This window comes from Suricata suricatta, chromosome 1 (genome assembly GCF_006229205.1).
Source record: "Suricata suricatta isolate VVHF042 chromosome 1, meerkat_22Aug2017_6uvM2_HiC, whole genome shotgun sequence".
NCBI classification, from domain to species: domain Eukaryota; kingdom Metazoa; phylum Chordata; class Mammalia; order Carnivora; family Herpestidae; genus Suricata; species Suricata suricatta.
This window is the reverse complement of record NC_043700.1, coordinates 75,126,641-75,144,124: the sequence shown is the minus strand read 5'-3', so window position 1 is coordinate 75,144,124 and position 17,484 is coordinate 75,126,641. Positions and strand designations below refer to the sequence as shown.

At 41.0% G+C, this 17,484-nt stretch overlaps 1 protein-coding gene across 2 annotated transcripts in view; it reads left to right on the top strand.

Moving 5' to 3' along the window:
- The first annotated feature begins 410 nt into the window (after positions 1-410).
- Positions 411-17,484, top strand: part of EDNRA (endothelin receptor type A) — a 63,120-nt gene continuing 46,046 nt past the window's right edge. The window contains exons 1-4 of one of the 2 annotated variants that reach the window (XM_029940392.1): positions 411-516; positions 976-1,026; positions 2,392-2,620; positions 7,771-8,255. In XM_029940392.1, coding sequence (XP_029796252.1) covers positions 7,836-8,255 — 420 coding nt within the window. In that variant the 5' untranslated portion in view covers positions 411-516; positions 976-1,026; positions 2,392-2,620; positions 7,771-7,835. Of the gene's footprint in view, positions 517-975; positions 1,027-2,391; positions 2,621-3,488; positions 3,827-7,770; positions 8,256-17,484 lie in introns of those variants that run through there. The other variant, XM_029940396.1, reaches the window with a different exon arrangement.

Here is a 17,484-nt window from a genome sequence, read left to right as displayed (position 1 = left end):
TGTGCATCTCCCTGGTTTCTCTCTCTCTCCTCTCACAGCCAGCTTCCCAGCCTTTCTTTATCTTTGTGATTCTTCTCTGACCCCTTCATGTTTCCTTTCCCCTAGGAGACCCTAAAGTGAACACAACATTTTTAGCAAACACTGTAAGACTCAAATTCTTTATTGCATTTCAACTTTGAGGATCATAAGAATTAGCAGTTGTGAAATGGATCTGCAAATTTGAATCAAGAAACTTAAATTCATAAGAACTTTTACCCCAAGGACACATGAAAACTTGGCTCTTAAGTGCTATCATTAGTACTTCTTAATTTTCAGCACTTATTATTCAGGAAATCAATAATGATAATATGATGCTGAGAAAAGTCAATGTAACTCCCATTACAGTAATGATTTACTTATGAGCTGCCTAAACCAGAAGTCAAGTGTGAACAAGAAAGTCTCCTTGAAACACAGAAGACCTGCAAATCTGCATCCAACCCACCTTCCAGGGGAAAGAAAGAATCCTTGGAAGCCAAGGTAAGAAACTTAGTGAAATATATTAATTATATGTTTATTAAAAGTACAAAGCAGGGAATACAGAAGTGGGTAGGTATGGGCACCTGGGTGGCTCAGTTGGTTGAGTGTGTCTAATTCTTGATTTCAGCTCAGTTCATGATCTCATGGTTCCTAAGATTGAGCCCCATGTCAGGCTCTGTGCTGACAGTGTGGAGCCACCTTGAGATTTTTCTCTCTCTCTCCCTCTTTCTGCCCCTCCCCTTGCTCATGCTCTCTCTCTCTCTCAAAATAATAAACTTAAAAAAAAGAATTGGGGAGAGTATATACTGTCTGGTGTATAGGGAGAGGGAGTAGTGGAAGCAGTCAATTTAAAGGAAAACATATTTAAATCCACCAAAGTCATTTTCCCCAAAGTAAAGCAGAGAAGACAAGAATATAAATCTCCAACAACTAAGGGAAGTTTATCTTGTTCTCACCTAGAATGAGGCAATCCCAATCGGTGACAAAGGCAGATCTATATCGGTGATCCACGTAAGACGTATTTACTTATATTTGAAGATCTTTCTTAGAAGAAGCAGTAAATTTATTTTGTAAACATTTAGGGTAGAAATTATACAGAGACAGATTTCATCTTAATGTCAGGAAGAATTTTTTTGTATGGCAAAATCTACATAATATAAATTAATCATTTTAACTGGTTTTAAGTGTAAGGTCATGGCATTAACTACATTGTTGTGCAACGATCACCACCATCTATCTCCAGAACTGTTTCATCCCAAACTGATGCTCAGAAGCACATTAAACAATACATCTTCATTCTTCCTCCAACGTCCTAGCTTCTGGTAACCACCATACTACTTGCTATCTCTGGTTTTGACTACTACTCTAAGTACCTCATAGAAGTAGAATCATACAACACTTGTCCTTTTGCATCTGGCACATCTCACTTAGCATGATGTCTTCAAGTTTCACCTACATTGTAGCATGTATCAGAATTTCACTCCTTTTTAAGACTAAATATTTCATTGTATATATACACACTACATTTTGTTTATCCATTTATCCATAAATGGACATTAGGGTTATTTCCATCTTTTGGCTATTGTGAATAATGCTGCTACGAACATGGTGCACACATATCTGTTTGAGTCCCTGTTCTCAATTATGTTGGGTATGTACCCAGAAATAGAATTGCTGGATCATATAGTAACTTAATGGTTAATTGTTTATGGAACTACCATACTGTTTTCCACAGCTACTGCACTATTTTACATTCCCACCTGCAATGTGCAAGGGTGCCAATTTCTAGACATCCTTGTTAACATGTGTCATTCTCTGCTTTTTGGTAATAGCCATCCTAACAGGTGCAGAGGAGGAAATTTTAGTAACTAACCTGTGCCACAGTGGGATAAGCTGTTCCCAGGATGTGGGGGCTGATGGATATGCTCTACCAAAGACTGGCTAGAGTAAGATGTTCAGTTGTACAAGTTGTGTACTCTCCAAGTGTGTCTGTTCATAGAGAGAGCAGGAGCTAAAATCCGGTATATGTTTCACATTCCAAGGTGTGAATCCTCATGTAGAACTGCCTTTTCTGGGATGAAGCAATAAGGTTTTCTTCCCTGAAGATATTGCCAGCTTGCCAGAGTATGTGCTTGAAAGGTCACTTTTTTTCAGTGCAAACTAAGGCACTTATTTATAAAAGCTATTGGTTATCCTGGCTGGCTGACTCTGTCATGGAAAGCTGTAGATAGAATAGATTCCTGCACAGGATAATACCTACTCCAATTGGACTAGATGACCATTAGGGTCCCATTCAACGGTGATATTCTGTGCATCTCTTTGATGGTTTTACAAGTTGCCCCCTAAAAACTCTTTTGAAACTCCTTCCATTGACAGATGGCAGCAGAGTCCCATCACCCTGAATCTGGGATCCGTGACTGCGTGAGAACAGAATTCTGTAGAAGTGACACTGTATCAGTCTCCAGGCTCAGACCTTAAGAAACTGGCAGCTTCGACTTCCTGACATTTGGACACTCCTTCTTGGAACCCAGCCACCACCCTGTGAGGAAACCTAAACCACTTTGTAGAGAGACACACATGGAGAAAAACCAACACGCTTCACCAAGTGAGTGAACAGCCTTGGAAGTGAAGCGACCGGCTCCAACCAAGATGAGCTGTCCCAGCCAAGCCCTGCTCAAAACTGCAGATTGATGAGTAAATGACTGCTGTTGTTTTAGAGTGACTTTCTTTAGTTGCCGTAGATAACCAGAACAGTCTGAGATAGTTACCAGTGCTCCAGACTCACATTTCCACAACATGTCTCCCACCATTGAAAGACCCCAAGGGAGAGCCTTCTCTAAGGAGCCCTCAGTTTATTTTCATAACCTTCATCTCCTCTCCTACTCCCTAATTTAGGACAAAAATCTCCATCACAGAAAGATGCTGAAACCCACTTTCTGCAGTGTCTGTACCCTCAGTGTTTGGATTTCTTGAGGAAGCGTAGGTTTCTCTGAGCCACACACTAGAATCTTCCACAGATTCTCCTGCCTTGCCCTGAAGTGGTAGGCAGCTGTGGGGTGCGGGCTTCAAAAGACCAGATAGAAGCAAAACTTGATCCAGTAAACTCTAAGTTTGGTTCTTCAACTTGCTGTAAGCTTCAGAGGGGGCATACAAGCCAAGCAAAGGGGCAGGGGACGCAGAGGAGACAGCCGGCTTGGACCCTGGCTCTAAGTGCAGTCCTTCCCTCACGGACCAAACCCGCCTGTGACGGGGACGGGTTTTTCAGCAAAGCCGTCCTCAGTTATGAGTCTTGTCTGTTAAACTATTCTCCTCCTTCGCCTGCCAACCCCCACTTCAGTTCTGGAAGGAAATGGTTAAAAGGCTGCTGCCCTCCAGGGCCTGGGAGGGGGCGGCAGCTTTGTGGTTTATGGTGTCTGGCTCCTCGCAGGGCTGGAAGGCTGGGAGGTTCTTGCTGTCCCAGAGTGGAGTCGGAGGTCTGGGAGTGTTTCGAGGACAGGCGGGAGGCGTGTTCCCCCGGAGTTTTCTTTTTCTTGCGAGCCTTTGCGCGCGCGCGTACAGTCCTCTCCTTAGTCTGGCGGTTGCGGGCAGGAGGCGGAGAGGCTGCGTCCCCCTCGGTGGCCGGAGGCTGGAGGCTCGGGAAGACCTCCCGGGAGAAGCCGTGCCCAGGAAGCTCTCGGAAGCGGAGGCAGCTGAGCCTCCCGGGCCGCCGCGGCGCGCGAGCCCGGGACAGCCACCACCACCCTCGCCGGCTCCGCTTGCCCTCGGCGCGGCGCGCGGACCGGGCAGCTGCCAGAGCCCGCCGAGCTCCACGGTCGGTGCAACTCTTTCCTCGGGGACCCGGGCGGGGGTGGGGGCGGGGGCGCCACCTGGGAGCGCTGGCGGCCGGGAGCATATTCGCCCGGCGCCCTGCAGCGTGGCGACCCCCCGCACGGGGGCTGGCACCCACCTGCCCAAGGGCGCGTGGCGGGGCGGGCGCCTCTGTGGGAAAGAGCGCGCTCGGGAAACGTTTGGGGGCTGGGGGGCTGATCGAAAGCCCCCAGCCTCCCCAGGTGGGATTCGGATTTTTTGGAGAAAAACCATCAGTTTTCCTTGGTCTCCCTTTCCCCCCAAGCATCTAAGAACTTTGTAGAACATCACGCCCTCGTTGTTGGCTCCAAAGCCTACTTGTGAAGTTTGCCTCGAAGTCTTTTCTTACTCGCCTGCTTCTCCTCCTTGCACACCCGGGGTTTGCCAAGGGTAGCCAAGGGCACTTGGTGTGAGGGACTGATGGGTTTTGGAAAACCCCCAATGCAGCTAATTTGGAAACCTGCCTGTAGAGGTCTGGGCGTTTTGTTCTGCGCTCTCCTTTAAAGGGCACTTGTTGCCTTCACGTGCAGAAAACAAGGGCTGTTTCTAGATAATCAGCCTCTGTTTACACCATCTTAATGGAGTTCCCGGATAGAGTTGGCGGCAGAGGGGGTGGGGTGGGAGGCATATTAAAGTCAGGCGTTGTCAATATGGAGAGTTGCTAATTTCTTACCCAGCAAGCAGAACCCACAGAAGACTAATAAAAAGTTCCTACTTTTTTTTTTATTTGTTTGGGGTTTTTTTGTTCTCTCCTCTAGTAGATGTTCGTGGCCTCCCACCCCCTCTGTGTTAAGTGCTAACTAATTGAGAAACATCTTGGCAATCATTCCAGTAAATTGCCTGCTCTAAATGCCATTTTGGTAAGGTTGGAAATTTCCAAATTACTAATTACAGGTGAACTTTAATCCTGAGAATTCAAGATGTTAAATGCTTGCGGTGTAAACCTAAGGATTCAGTCTTCTTCCTTAATAGTAGCTTTGGAACTCCATCAAATTCTGAGCCGCCAAATATGAAGAACGCTGGATTTATAAACTGTGTTTTTCAGGGTAGACCCTGAGATGTGTCACCAGAGCTAGGTCTGATTAAGCCCAAGGGTTCCAAGCACAGCATGACTTAAATCCACGGAAATGAGCTGCAGATTCATCCTTGAAGGAAGATGCATTTGAGAGGCCTTTTGTTTGGTTTGGTTTTGCATTTTTTCATCCAATGATAATATGGTACCTACATATCATTGTCAAGTATCCCTTAGCTCTGCAGCTTAACATGTGGAGAGCTGCTGGAGATGTCGTCAGAAATGATGTAGTGGCGTCATTGTGAGAGGAACAAGCAAAGTGGCTTTCATGGTAGCTAGCTCACACTTTGATAAGAACCTACAGCCTTGGCCTCCATACATCCTGCCTAATCAGCTGACCGACCAATCCAACATGCTAATGTTCAAACACTAGTGGTACCTTTCCCGAGTGGCATAATACCCATGATACCGAGGTCAGTTCACTAAATATCCTCCTAGTGGACTGTACTGGGCAGAGGGCCACTCCACTTCCAGGAAAGGCCTTCTCTCTTATTTTTAAGGAGACATTACTGAAGGGTCCATTCCAACAGGGAAAGTAGGAGGCTATAGTCATTAAGTAGCACAACATATTGAAGGATCTCTTTTTTTTTATCTATGATCTAAAGAGGAGAATGACAAGGTACTTTGCTCTTAGAGTCTTGGACTCCACTGTAGAATACAAGTAGTGGCGTTTTGTAGATCTACAATATTCAGTCAAGTAGTCACTCCAAACTGTAAGAAGCAGGAAAAAAACTGCAGACTACTTATAATTAAGCAAAGCAATGTGCGGCATTATACCTGTCCTGCCAGTTTTTGGCCATAAAGACTTCTTCAAGACTCACTTTCCTCATGATAAAAATGGGAATATTGCCCCTGCCTACCCGACTTGTAAAGCTCAAGTCAGATAACAGATGCATACATAATAAATTATTGATATACATACTCTGTTATTGTTTCAGGTTCCTGGGAAAAACCTCAGGGGAAGGCAAAAGTATATGATATTTGCACCTTGTACTTACTTTAGACATTCTGCAAAACTTGAATAAATCTTTATTTCATCGACATATTGTTTAAACTTAAGCTCTCTTGATTTCCCAACGTAACTGTCAAAATTCCTAAAAACAGTTAATACCAACCATAAATAGACCAAGAAAAAGGACACAATTTTTAAAAATTACATTATTATCTGAGCATATAAATCATAGACACATGCCAGTGCATTAATTAAAGAATTATTAAACAGAGAAGAAAATTTATAAAATATTTAAATGGGAGAAACTTTTTTGTTTACCCTTGGTTACTGTGTTACCAACAACTCCCTCATTTCCCCCAACATCTTTTCTTAAAAAGAAAATTATTTATTTATTTGGAGAAGCAGAGCAAGTGAGGGGTGGGAGGAACAGAGGGAGAGTGAGAATCCCAAGCAGGCTCCACGCTGTCAGCACAGAGCCCCAGGCAGGGCTCCAACTCCCAAACCCACGAGATCATAACCTTAGCTGAAATCAAGAGCCAGACACTTGGCTGAATGAGCCACCCAAGTTCCCCTCCTTTAATCTTTTAAGGATTAAAGTAGAAACCAGACTTTCTGAGCAAGAAGGACCACTTGCTGTCAGCAAGTCACTTAAACAAACAAATAAAAACAAATGATCTTTTGAAAACATGTAATCACCCTCCTGAATCTACTGTTCAGTGGAAACTCTGGGAGACTCCTTTGAAACATTGTACGTGCTAAGAAGGCGTGAAAATGAGAGACAGTGTGGTCTAGTGGATAAGAGCTCAGGCTCAGAGTCCAATGAACCCGCCTTAGAATCAACATTGCCACTACCACCTGTGGACTTGAAGACTCCTTGCCTTTATTGAGCCTCTGGTCCCCTGTGTTTATAATGGAACTGTGTATCAACTTCACAGGAGCATGGCGTGCAGTGGACAGCACCATGCATGTGAAGTGCTCAGCACAGTTGGTGTAATAAATGTAACTCCAAAGGATGTTTCAAGAGAGCATGAGACAGATAACCCTTGGAAAGCCAAATTCTATGCCTGGCCTAGAAAGCCATTTTTCCCAGTTTCACTCATTGGCAAATGTCAGGATAATAACTTCCGAAGAATGGAAAAGAGAAAAAGAAAATCCCTGCTAGAGAGATGGATTGTACACATTAATCATCAAGATTTTCAATAAAATAAATTTATTGTCTATATCAATTATATAATTTTTAATTGAAACTAAGATTGTTAAATGTATTGATGGTGTTAACCAGAGTTCTGATTTTAAAAGAGCATTTCATGACACTTTAAATAACTACCTGTGCTACATTTTATTCCCATGTACATTAATTACCATGTAAAACATGGTACAAAACAGTATACATTTTGGAATATAGAATTGTTAGTTACAGTATTTGCTAATTTTATACCTTGAGACCATGTAAATTTTATTCGGTGAATAATGCCTTAATTCTTCCATTAATAAAATTTTGTATCTCAACTCTTGAAGATTTTTGGAATTCAGGTTCTTATCAACCAGTGTAATGGAGAGAAAAAAGTAATTTTTGATCTACTAAAGTAAAAACTGATATATCCTCATCCACATTATAAACTAGATACAAGTATAGCTATGGATGGAGATGAGAGAGAGGAAGAGAAGGAAGCAGAGGAGCTTAGAGAGAGACAGAGACAGAGATAGAGAATTTGCCATAATGGAGCTTCCATCTTCTCTTTCTTTTCCTGACATGGGTAACCTGACACAGATCTTCTCTAATTACCAAATATATACTACTTTTTACCTGAAGCAGTAAATACCCATTGGCAATTATTGGCAGCTGGATTTTGTAACCAATTATTTTTCCTCTTTTCTTTTCCAGGTGAAAAGAAAAGTGAGGGTGTAAAGGCAACATAGTAAGAGACATTTCCTCAACTCTGCATCACGATGGAAACGTTTTGCCTCAAGGTGTCCTTTTGGGTAGCGCTGGTTGGATGTGTGATCAGCGGTAACCCTGAGAGCTACAGTACAAACCTAAGTTCTCCAGCGGATGATTTCACCACTTTTCACGGGACAGAGCTCAGCTTCCTCGTTACCACTCATCGGCCCACGAATTTGGCCCTACCTAGCAATGGCTCAATGCACAGCTATTGCCCACAACAGACTAAGATTACTTCAGCTTTCAAATACATTAACACTGTAATATCTTGTACTATTTTCATCGTGGGAATGGTGGGGAATGCAACTCTGCTCAGGATCATTTACCAGAACAAGTGCATGAGGAATGGCCCCAACGCACTGATAGCCAGCCTTGCCCTTGGAGACCTTATCTATGTGGTCATTGATCTCCCTATCAATGTGTTTAAGGTAGGAAGTAACCACAACTACATTTGCAGGTTTGAACCTATGTTCTGATTCCACAGTAAGAGAGTTGCTGCAGACCTTTGGAATTTTAGTCTGTGTTTTTACTGAGAGTGATTTCTGCAGCCTTCAACTTTGGTGGCCTTTAACATTTTTATTATTTGTTAAATGTTACATTTATTTGCTAACTTAATTGTTAACAAAACCGTGTTTCTGGGAAGACTATTCAAAGTCATAGTCTTTTTTAAAAAAAATTTTAATGCTTATTTTTGAGAGAGAGAGAGAGAGACAGAGTGCAAGCAAGGAAGGGGCAGAGAGAGAGACCCACACAGAGTCCAAAGCAGGCTTCAGGCTCTGAGCTGTCAGCACAGAGCCCAGCGTGGGGCTCAAACCCATGAGACGTGAGATCATGACCTGAGCTGAAGTTGGAGGCTAACCGACAGAGACACCCAGGTACCCCCAAAGTCATGGTCTTTAAGGAAGCAAATTCTCATGTCAACCTTGAGCTTGCTGAGTGGATGGGCAATCTTGGGAAGAAACTGGATTTTCTGAGATTCAGTATTCAGGGTGAGACCTACAGAGTCCAAAAAATACTTAAGTATCTCTTCAGTTTCTGTAATCTTTTTAATGTGGTGCCGTTCGGTGGCCAGATAGCCACAGTATATCCTGAAATTAAAGTACCTATTTATTTTGACTATGTGAATTGGTGATAGAAGCGAAAAGACATGCTGGCTTCCCTCAGTTATCTTGGTGACTCAGATAATTCCACGTGATCGCAGCCCAGTGCTGACCTTATTGAATAGTGTCACTAACACCATTTAAAATAGGCCTCAGTGTACTGTTGCCTCCTTTATTTCCTTGGTTTACCGAGTTTTCATTTGTGGAGTGCCCACTGTGTGCCTGCCCCTGAGCCCGGCAATAAGGATCCCAAGACAAATATGACAAAAGTGATGCCTCAGTGGGAGGGGAGGGTGACTCACCCACTGTCACTGGGATCCTCTTGCTTTAGGGCCTGGTTAGTACCAAAGCAAAGGAAAGCCCAAAGGAATTAGATGTTTTGTTTTTGGTCTAGTGGTTGTAAGGGGAAATTTACTGCAAGAATTCAAGTGAACTAAAATTCAAGTAAAATTATGTGGTCTATGCCAGATGTTATGGAATGTCTTTATTCTAAGCCCAGGAAAAGTACTTTCTTCAGCCTTTATTTTTTTCTTCTATGTATTATCCATAAAATCAAAGCTATTCAGAGCAATAATATTCTGAAATATGACTTGAAATAGCAAGTTTTGTTTGAAGATGTGATATATTTTCACCAAGAGTCTCTTAGTTTCCAATAAATACACTTAAACTATGGCAAAATTATGCTCGCCTACCAGGAAAAGCAGTGGTACAATGAAGTACTGAAAGTAAAGACAAAAACAACAATTACAAACTCATTATAAATAAAAAGCATTTCAAAATTACTCCAGTACACTGTTGGCAAAATTGGAGAAATTAGACAACAAATGATAAAAAAAAAATTATATGCCATCTCTTTTCATAGAATGGCATGAAAACATATGTTTTCTATTTGAACTTAAAATGGGATTTTAGAACTGAACTATGATGCAAAACTGAAAATGCGTAACTTAAAATGTTTAGCACATGCTATAGAACTTAAATATTTTTAAAGTTATTCCTTTTTGAAATAATATGTGTAAAGACTTGACTTTCTCATGACATCTTTCTTTAATAATAGATTTTAAATGTTTTTATGACTCAAATTTTACTTCAATATTTACACTGTAGAGTATAAAACATTGATTATTCATACTTATACACTAGTTAACCAACCCCTCGTGGCTCAGGAGAATAGTTAACTATCTCTTAATTAATTATTCCCATTTGACCATTTGCAAAGAAAATTTTGGGGAAACCATTATTTAAAACTACTAGGAAGGAGACTCACCTATCTCTTTGAGGTGCTACCTGCCAGTCACTAGTCTAAACACCATTTCCAGTCCAGAGCAACTTGTGAAGCCAGGCCGTCTGGACTCTCTCCAGTTGGTGAAAATCAAATACAACTTGGCTTTACATTCCTATAACAATGGATAATAATTTATATGTGTTCATCTGACCGTATAGTTCTTCCCTGTTGGGAATGTAATGCTTTATATACCTTATTGTAGTTCTACACAATGCGGAATGTAGTTCTACACAATATGTGTTTGACAGGCTTTTACATTCCAGGAGTACCTTTGTGTAACTTCTGTTTTTCTAAAACTCACATCACGAGTCATTTAGCCAACATGAATCTTAGAAAGTAAACCTTTGGGGTTAAAAAAAAATACATGCTTTAGTTATTTCAGTCTTCTTCCAGAGGAAAAGAAGAAAACATTTGAGTAAGCTAAAAAGCCTCACAGTGTTTAGGGGTTATTTCTACTTCCTTCTGTCAGTTTCCTTCTCTGGATTAGGAGACAGTAAGATGGAGTTGCACTGATTTCTGCCCAGGAGAGTCCAGAGGAATGCTTGCTAGTGATGTGAGCTCTGGGCCCTCATGCCTTTGGGCCACAGCTCCCTCCTGCTTGTAAGAGTCTGATGCTTTGGAGTCCAACCTAACAGACCGTGGATTCCTCTGACCATGACAAGCTGCCCTGAACTGCAAGGCAGAGTCACAACTATCCATCTCCCTTTACCATTATGTTTAATACTGAGTGGCTTTCGACGGTCTGTGAGCGGGGAAGATGGGGTCAATCCACACCTGATTTCCAAAAGTTTCCTCATTAATTGCCCTATTTTCAGGGTTTCTTTCCTCCAGCCTATACTGGTCTTCACTTCTACTTACTGTCATTTTAATAAAATCACCTGGGAACTCCCATGTTTAGTATTCAAGGTCCTCTCCACTCTGACCATACTTTACCTATGTCTTATGAGCTGCCAACATGCAGGCACAGCTGTTGTCAAAATGCCATCACTACTGCTAAGTACATAACATTCTCAGAGGGGCATCTAGATGGCTCAGTCGGTTAAGTGTCCGACTGTTGGTTTTGGCTCAGGTCATGATCTCACAGCTTGTGAGATTGAGCCCTGTGTTGGGCTCCAGGCTGACAGTGGGGAGTCTGCTTGGGATTCTCTCTATCCCTCTCTCTCTCTCTCTCTGTCCCTCTCCTGCTCACACTTTCTCTCTCTCTCTCTCTCTCTCTCTCTCTCTCTCTCTCAAAATAAATCAACATTAAAAAAATAATAACAGTCTCAGAGAGGCTAACTCTAGTCACTGAATGACTACTGCTGAGACATTTACAGATCCTAAATTTAAAAATAAGTCCAAAGTTACATATGTTACATAGAGAAGAAATAAGCCAAAAAGTGGAGAGAGACTCCTCTGGCCCTAGCTTGTACTCGTGCACACACAGACACACTACCTGGTGATAAAATCAGACAATCTGAGACAGTAAAATACAAAGCAGAAGGAACCAAAGGAAGCACATAAATTCCAGTTACCTTCTTGGTTTTCAAGCACACAAGTACCTTTGCAAATGGCAATGTTGGAGAAAAGTTGCTACTAAGCTTATCAAAGGATTATTCTATTTCTTAATTATGCAAAAAGCATAATATCACTAGTTATAAAAGAAGACTGACAAAACAGGAGAGAGGAAAGGAAAGGAGTTACAGACCCTTTCAAATTTTGATGTTTGTTTAGGATGGATTTGATGTGTCAAGAAATTACATTTATGTAATTTACATTATGATATCCTGAATTCTCAAGAAATGCACAAATTTAGCCAGTACATCAATCTGTGTATAAACTGCTTACATTCATTACAATAGCAAAGCAATTAAAACCTTGTACCTGTGTTCAGGGACTACAAATAACCCCCAACTACTAAATGCCATTATATGCTAGAAGTACAGAATCTAATCATTGTACTCTAATGATTCCTGAAATTATGTTAATGCCATGGAGTGCTGTCTATAGGGAGATAGGTTATAATTTTGAATAGAGTGGAATCTCTAAAAGTGATGTTTATACTTGGGTAACCAGACAAAGCATCATGTGCTTTCAGTATAACAGCTCATCCATACTTGCACACAGATATGCCCATAAAACACTGTACCTCGGCCCTGTTAGGAGAAAGAGGAAAGTAGAGAAATATGTGTATGAGAAAAGTAGATTGGAAAGGATTAAAATAGTGGCCAAAGGAGGAGGGAAGATGTGGAGTCCAATGACTTAGTATAGAAGTCTCTCACATGCAGAGCCGGGCGTTGAAACCAGTGATGTCGTAGATGATACTGTAGGTGAATAATGTCTCCTTTCAGCATGTAGGGCAAAGCCGGTTTGTGAGAAGCAGAGAACCAGCCAGTGGCAGAATCCAGCAACTGATTGTCGGTTACTAATTTGGTCCCTCTAAGCGTCCACCTCTTGTTGAGGACAACAATGAAAAATAAACAGATATAATTCTGTTTGAAATTATCAGAAATATTTTGCAATGGAAAGTCAAGACTCAATATGTTGCTCTGGCAGAGGATCTGAGCAATGTGGAAACCAGAGACGTCCGCGTGGAGCTGGTTATCTCCGCGTTCACACAGCCTTTGACATCTTGTGCAACTGGAATCCATCCTGTTGTTGGGGCAGCCATACCAAAGTTGTCTCTTGACACATCAAATCACCAAGGCAACTTCTGCCTAAAAAATAAATTGCCACAACTTATAGAGTGTGTGTCTCAAACATAGTCATTCAGTAAGTGCTTATTGGTTTAATTTGATTTGTTCAGGGTCTTTACTGTTAAAATTGACTTCTAATCAGATTTCTCTGAGATCTTCAAGTTTAAATATTGATGGTGATGATGATTATGATGACAATGTGTCAGAGGAAATCTTCACTTATGTGTAAGACACAGGAAATTATCTGTGGTCTGCACATCCAAGTCCCCCAAATTGATCAACTTACCCACCAGGTTATTGCATATGGGATAATAGTGGTGTCTCATTTTTACCCACCATCAAGCAAATAAAAACAGATCCTTCTTACATACCCCAGTAGTAGTGCTATAATCATAAAGCTAGGGATAAAAATTGTATTCCCTGAATTTTGAGAAAGAAAAGTGTGTCCCTTGACCAAGAGCCTGGCCCTTCGTTGGTGCATCGCAGCTAAATGTTTCCTATGGGGGTAGCTCCACCTCTGCCTTCCCTCCTGTCCCTCTGCCTCCCTTTCCTGGAGCCAACCTGGCCTGTCTGAAAATACCATAATGGTCTCTCTCCCTGGCAGATTTCCCCCTCATGCCTCCTCTGGTTTATTCTGCTTTATTCTTCAGATCTCAGCTTAAACATCTCCTTGTCTGGCAAGTATCCCTGACCCAAACTGGGTTAGTGCCTTTCTCCTGCGCTCCCACGACACCCTCTATTAACCCTGAAAGAGCATTTAACACATACTCTATTGTATTTGCCAATTCGCTTGCCTGTCTGCCCCACTAGACTTCAAGTTCCTTGAGGCAGGCTGCCATCATTCTCATTTATCATTGTATCTCCTGTATCTGGCATTGTACCCAACTTAAAAATATTTGATGAATGAATACCACAAGGAAATGTATTGGTATTTTCTTCTATAAGAATGTTTTTCCTCCCATGCAATGCAAGATCTAAAAGCTGACTTCCTTTTTGAATGTATTGAATTTCTACTTATTTCCTGCAAATGAGCAATGTCTCAGGGTCCACAAATCTGAGAGAAATGTGTGCAAAGCAGAGCAGCACCTAACAGGATCATTTCCCCCCTTGGCCTGTGTCCTGACACTGTGTTGTTTACCTTCCTCTCTCTGACACATATAATCAACTGAGGAGTCTTCTTTCAGGGTTTCTGTGCGATATGCATTTTTTGAGCATACTTGGAAGTGTGGTTTTGATTGGACTATTAAACCTACACGTGATTTGGAATATCAAAGTGAACATTCATATTATTAAAGATTTTATTTGCTCTTTAGAGAACAGGAAATAGGTTGAGTTTAAGTTTCTGGCCTTGCTAAGACACATACGCATTGCAAAACTTCATTATGCTAACTAGATGATTTTAGAATATCTGTACACATAAAATGACAGAGTGATAAATTTATTACCCAATTTGCTGTTTGTTATAAGGAAGTTGCTGTCTGGAAAGGCTTCAGAACCCTCTCCAACTCTACCTCCCAATTTGACTTTTCGTTTCCTGTGTCTGGGAACCTCATTGCCTTCTCTCATGCTCATGTTAAGTAATTATTCTCATGTGAGGTTGCTCTGCGAACCCTCGGCATTTGGCTCACAGCACGGTTATTCCTGTTTCAGGGGGTGGGGAGATGGAAACCATCCATAACTGCAAGATTGTTCCCATGGCTGAGGAGGGAGAGATATTTCAGACCCGTTCTCGTTAGGAAGGTGTTGAGATGTGAAAAGCATCATGGCTGACGATATTTCTCCATCGAACTGTTCAGCTCATAGAAGAGGCTGCTGTGTTCTAAATTTAACATAAAATAGCGAGGGCTAGGGAGGGGGTGTAATTGCTGCACAGATTCAAGCACTCGCAGTACAAGCAGATGTTCGGGCTATTTCATTCTGAAATATTTCTATGGTGTCTTCATCTTATGAGTTGCTACGATATGAGTGTTATTTCTTTATCATCATACAAGTGTATAAAGTTGGTATGAAGAGTGTGCGAACTAAAATGAAAGAGGATGGGGAATCAATTTCTCTGTATCTGATGTTGATTCTAAGACTACAGTGATTCTAAGACTACAGTGATTCTAAGACTACAGTGATTAAGTATGGGCTGTTTTAAGAAATTCTGTCAAAATAAATTTGATATACTGCCAGAAATTCTACAACTGCTTTCTGGAGCTACCATATTCTCCTGGGAGTTCAAATAACTGCTTTCTATAGCTACACTTTTATTTTTAACTGTGTCTAGTTTTTCTTGGAAAAACTTTCCTACATGATAAAGTTAATAGTCAAAATTAAATTCAGTAACAGGACCAAATGTAAGTTATCACTCCATATTAATTTTTGGTAGCCTTGTTTTTAAATTTGAACATCAAAAATTTTACAAAACCATGTGATCTAAAATGTTTACTTAAATTTGGAAGATTTGAAGTTCCTGGTGTTCCTGACTCAAGAAGCAAAAATCCAAGTATGCCCTCAGGAAGATTTAATACTATTTTTACATGTGCAGATTTAGAGGTTACTTTTAGAATTTAAACCTTTCTGTGATGTTTGTTGACATTGTTTGCCATCTCAATTTTTAAAACAACTTACTTAGAAAAGAGCATGAGTAATGGAAGCTGGTCAAACAATTTTTCTCATAACATGAAGCCTAAACATATAAGCCCTATTTTATACTAGAAGGTATTGGGGATGGCAATGGATTGGCCATTTGGTTACTTGGTGACATCAGATCTTTACTCTCTTAATGTTCTTCCTTTATCCATTCAATAGATAGTTACTGAACTCCTACTACATACCAGTCATTAGGGGAATAACAGTAAAGAAAAACAATCATCCTTGCCCTCATGGAGCATACATTCAAGTAGAAGAATAAGACAATAAGCAAGTTAATAAATATCTAGCATAATGAAACAAGGAGAAAAGCTGGGAAAGAGAAATAGAAAGAATGGGGAGAAGATATTAATTTTAGAGTGGGCAGCTAAAGAATGCCCCAATACAAGGTAACAGCTGAATAAAAACCTAAAACTTTCCATGCCACTATCTAAGGTAAGAGCATTCCAAAAGAGGAAATGGCAAATGCAAAGGCCCTGAGGCAGAAATGTGCCTGGAGGGCTAAAGGACCAGCAAAGAAGCCATGGTGGTGAGTGGAAAGGAGAGAGTAGTAACATGGGGTCACAGAGATAGGTGGCAGGTTAGGTGATAGGGGAAGCAGACAGCATAGGACCTAATAATAGGGCAACCATATGTTTTATCATTTAAGCCAGGAAACTCTGAGAGTGAAAAGAGAGCCTGTCATCAATAATTGCATCTGGATGATAGGCATAAACATATATTATCCTTAAAATGTCAAGAAATATGGTCACCCTACCTGTACTTTTTATAAAGCCCTTAGCCTTTTCCTCTGAGATAGAAAGCTTTTAGAAGGTTAAGAGCAGATGAGTGACATGATTGGGTTTATATCTCAACAAGAGCTTTCACTCTTCTGGGTTGAGAGACACCTCCTGAATCAATAAAGGGAAAATACGCAATCTTAAAATATGTTATGTATACCAATATGTACCGTGAGAATAGAATTCCCTGAAGTTTAACTAGGGTCAGCCCTGTGCCATTTGATCCTCGCAACAAACCCACAATGCACTACTTTTGCCTAGAAATGAAGAAACAGAGATACAGTGTTTAAGGAATTTCCTCAGGGTTGCATAGTTAGCAAGTGGCGGGGCCAGGATTTGGGTCCAGTCGGATCTCGGAGACCAGGCCGTAGAACAAGCAGCCATCCTGCTTCTCTTCTGTCTGCCTCATAGGGCAAATTTTACGGTATCCAGATGCCATCCCTCATACAGAAATGAATTTTCAAAGACCATGTTCAAAGATAAAGTCAGACCCTTTTCTCTCTCAGTTAAATCCAAAACTTTAGTTGCTTATTTAAGACAGAAGTAACACATCATAAAGGAAAATGTGTATGATCCAGTGACTGCTCTCCAGAATAGAATTTATGTTGTAAATCTTGCAGATTGCATTGGCACATCTGGTAAGCAGATTTTTGTATTCTATACTCATTGTCATGTTGGTGAGGTCAACCGACAGAAAGGAGCCAGAAAATAAAATGATAAAACAAAGGTTGAGCTCTTGATGAACTGATTGTCTAGACATATACATCTGCTTATCTACTCAGAGGGACACATTTTGCTAAAGAGGTGTCTCACCCAGTTATTACTGGGAAGGCCAGGCAATTTTTCAGTGGACATGAGCCAAAAATGAATGTCTGTGACTAGCCCATAGTTTTATTTGGGGTGGAAACATGAGATGTTAGTGATAAAACTAAATGTTGCATTTCTAGACCTTCCTTCCTGGATTTACCAGATGCACAGAAATTAAAAGGGGAATGTGAAACACAATGGATGATGTTTGGGAAGATGTCTCAACTGATATTTAAAAAGAAGCCAGAATTCTTCAATTTGGAAAAAAAAATGTACATATGAAGTATATATTTTGTGAAGTGGTCCCATTGAATCTATAAGTAATGAAGTTTTATTAATAGCCCTAATTATAAAAGCAACAAGTAAAGCAAACAATT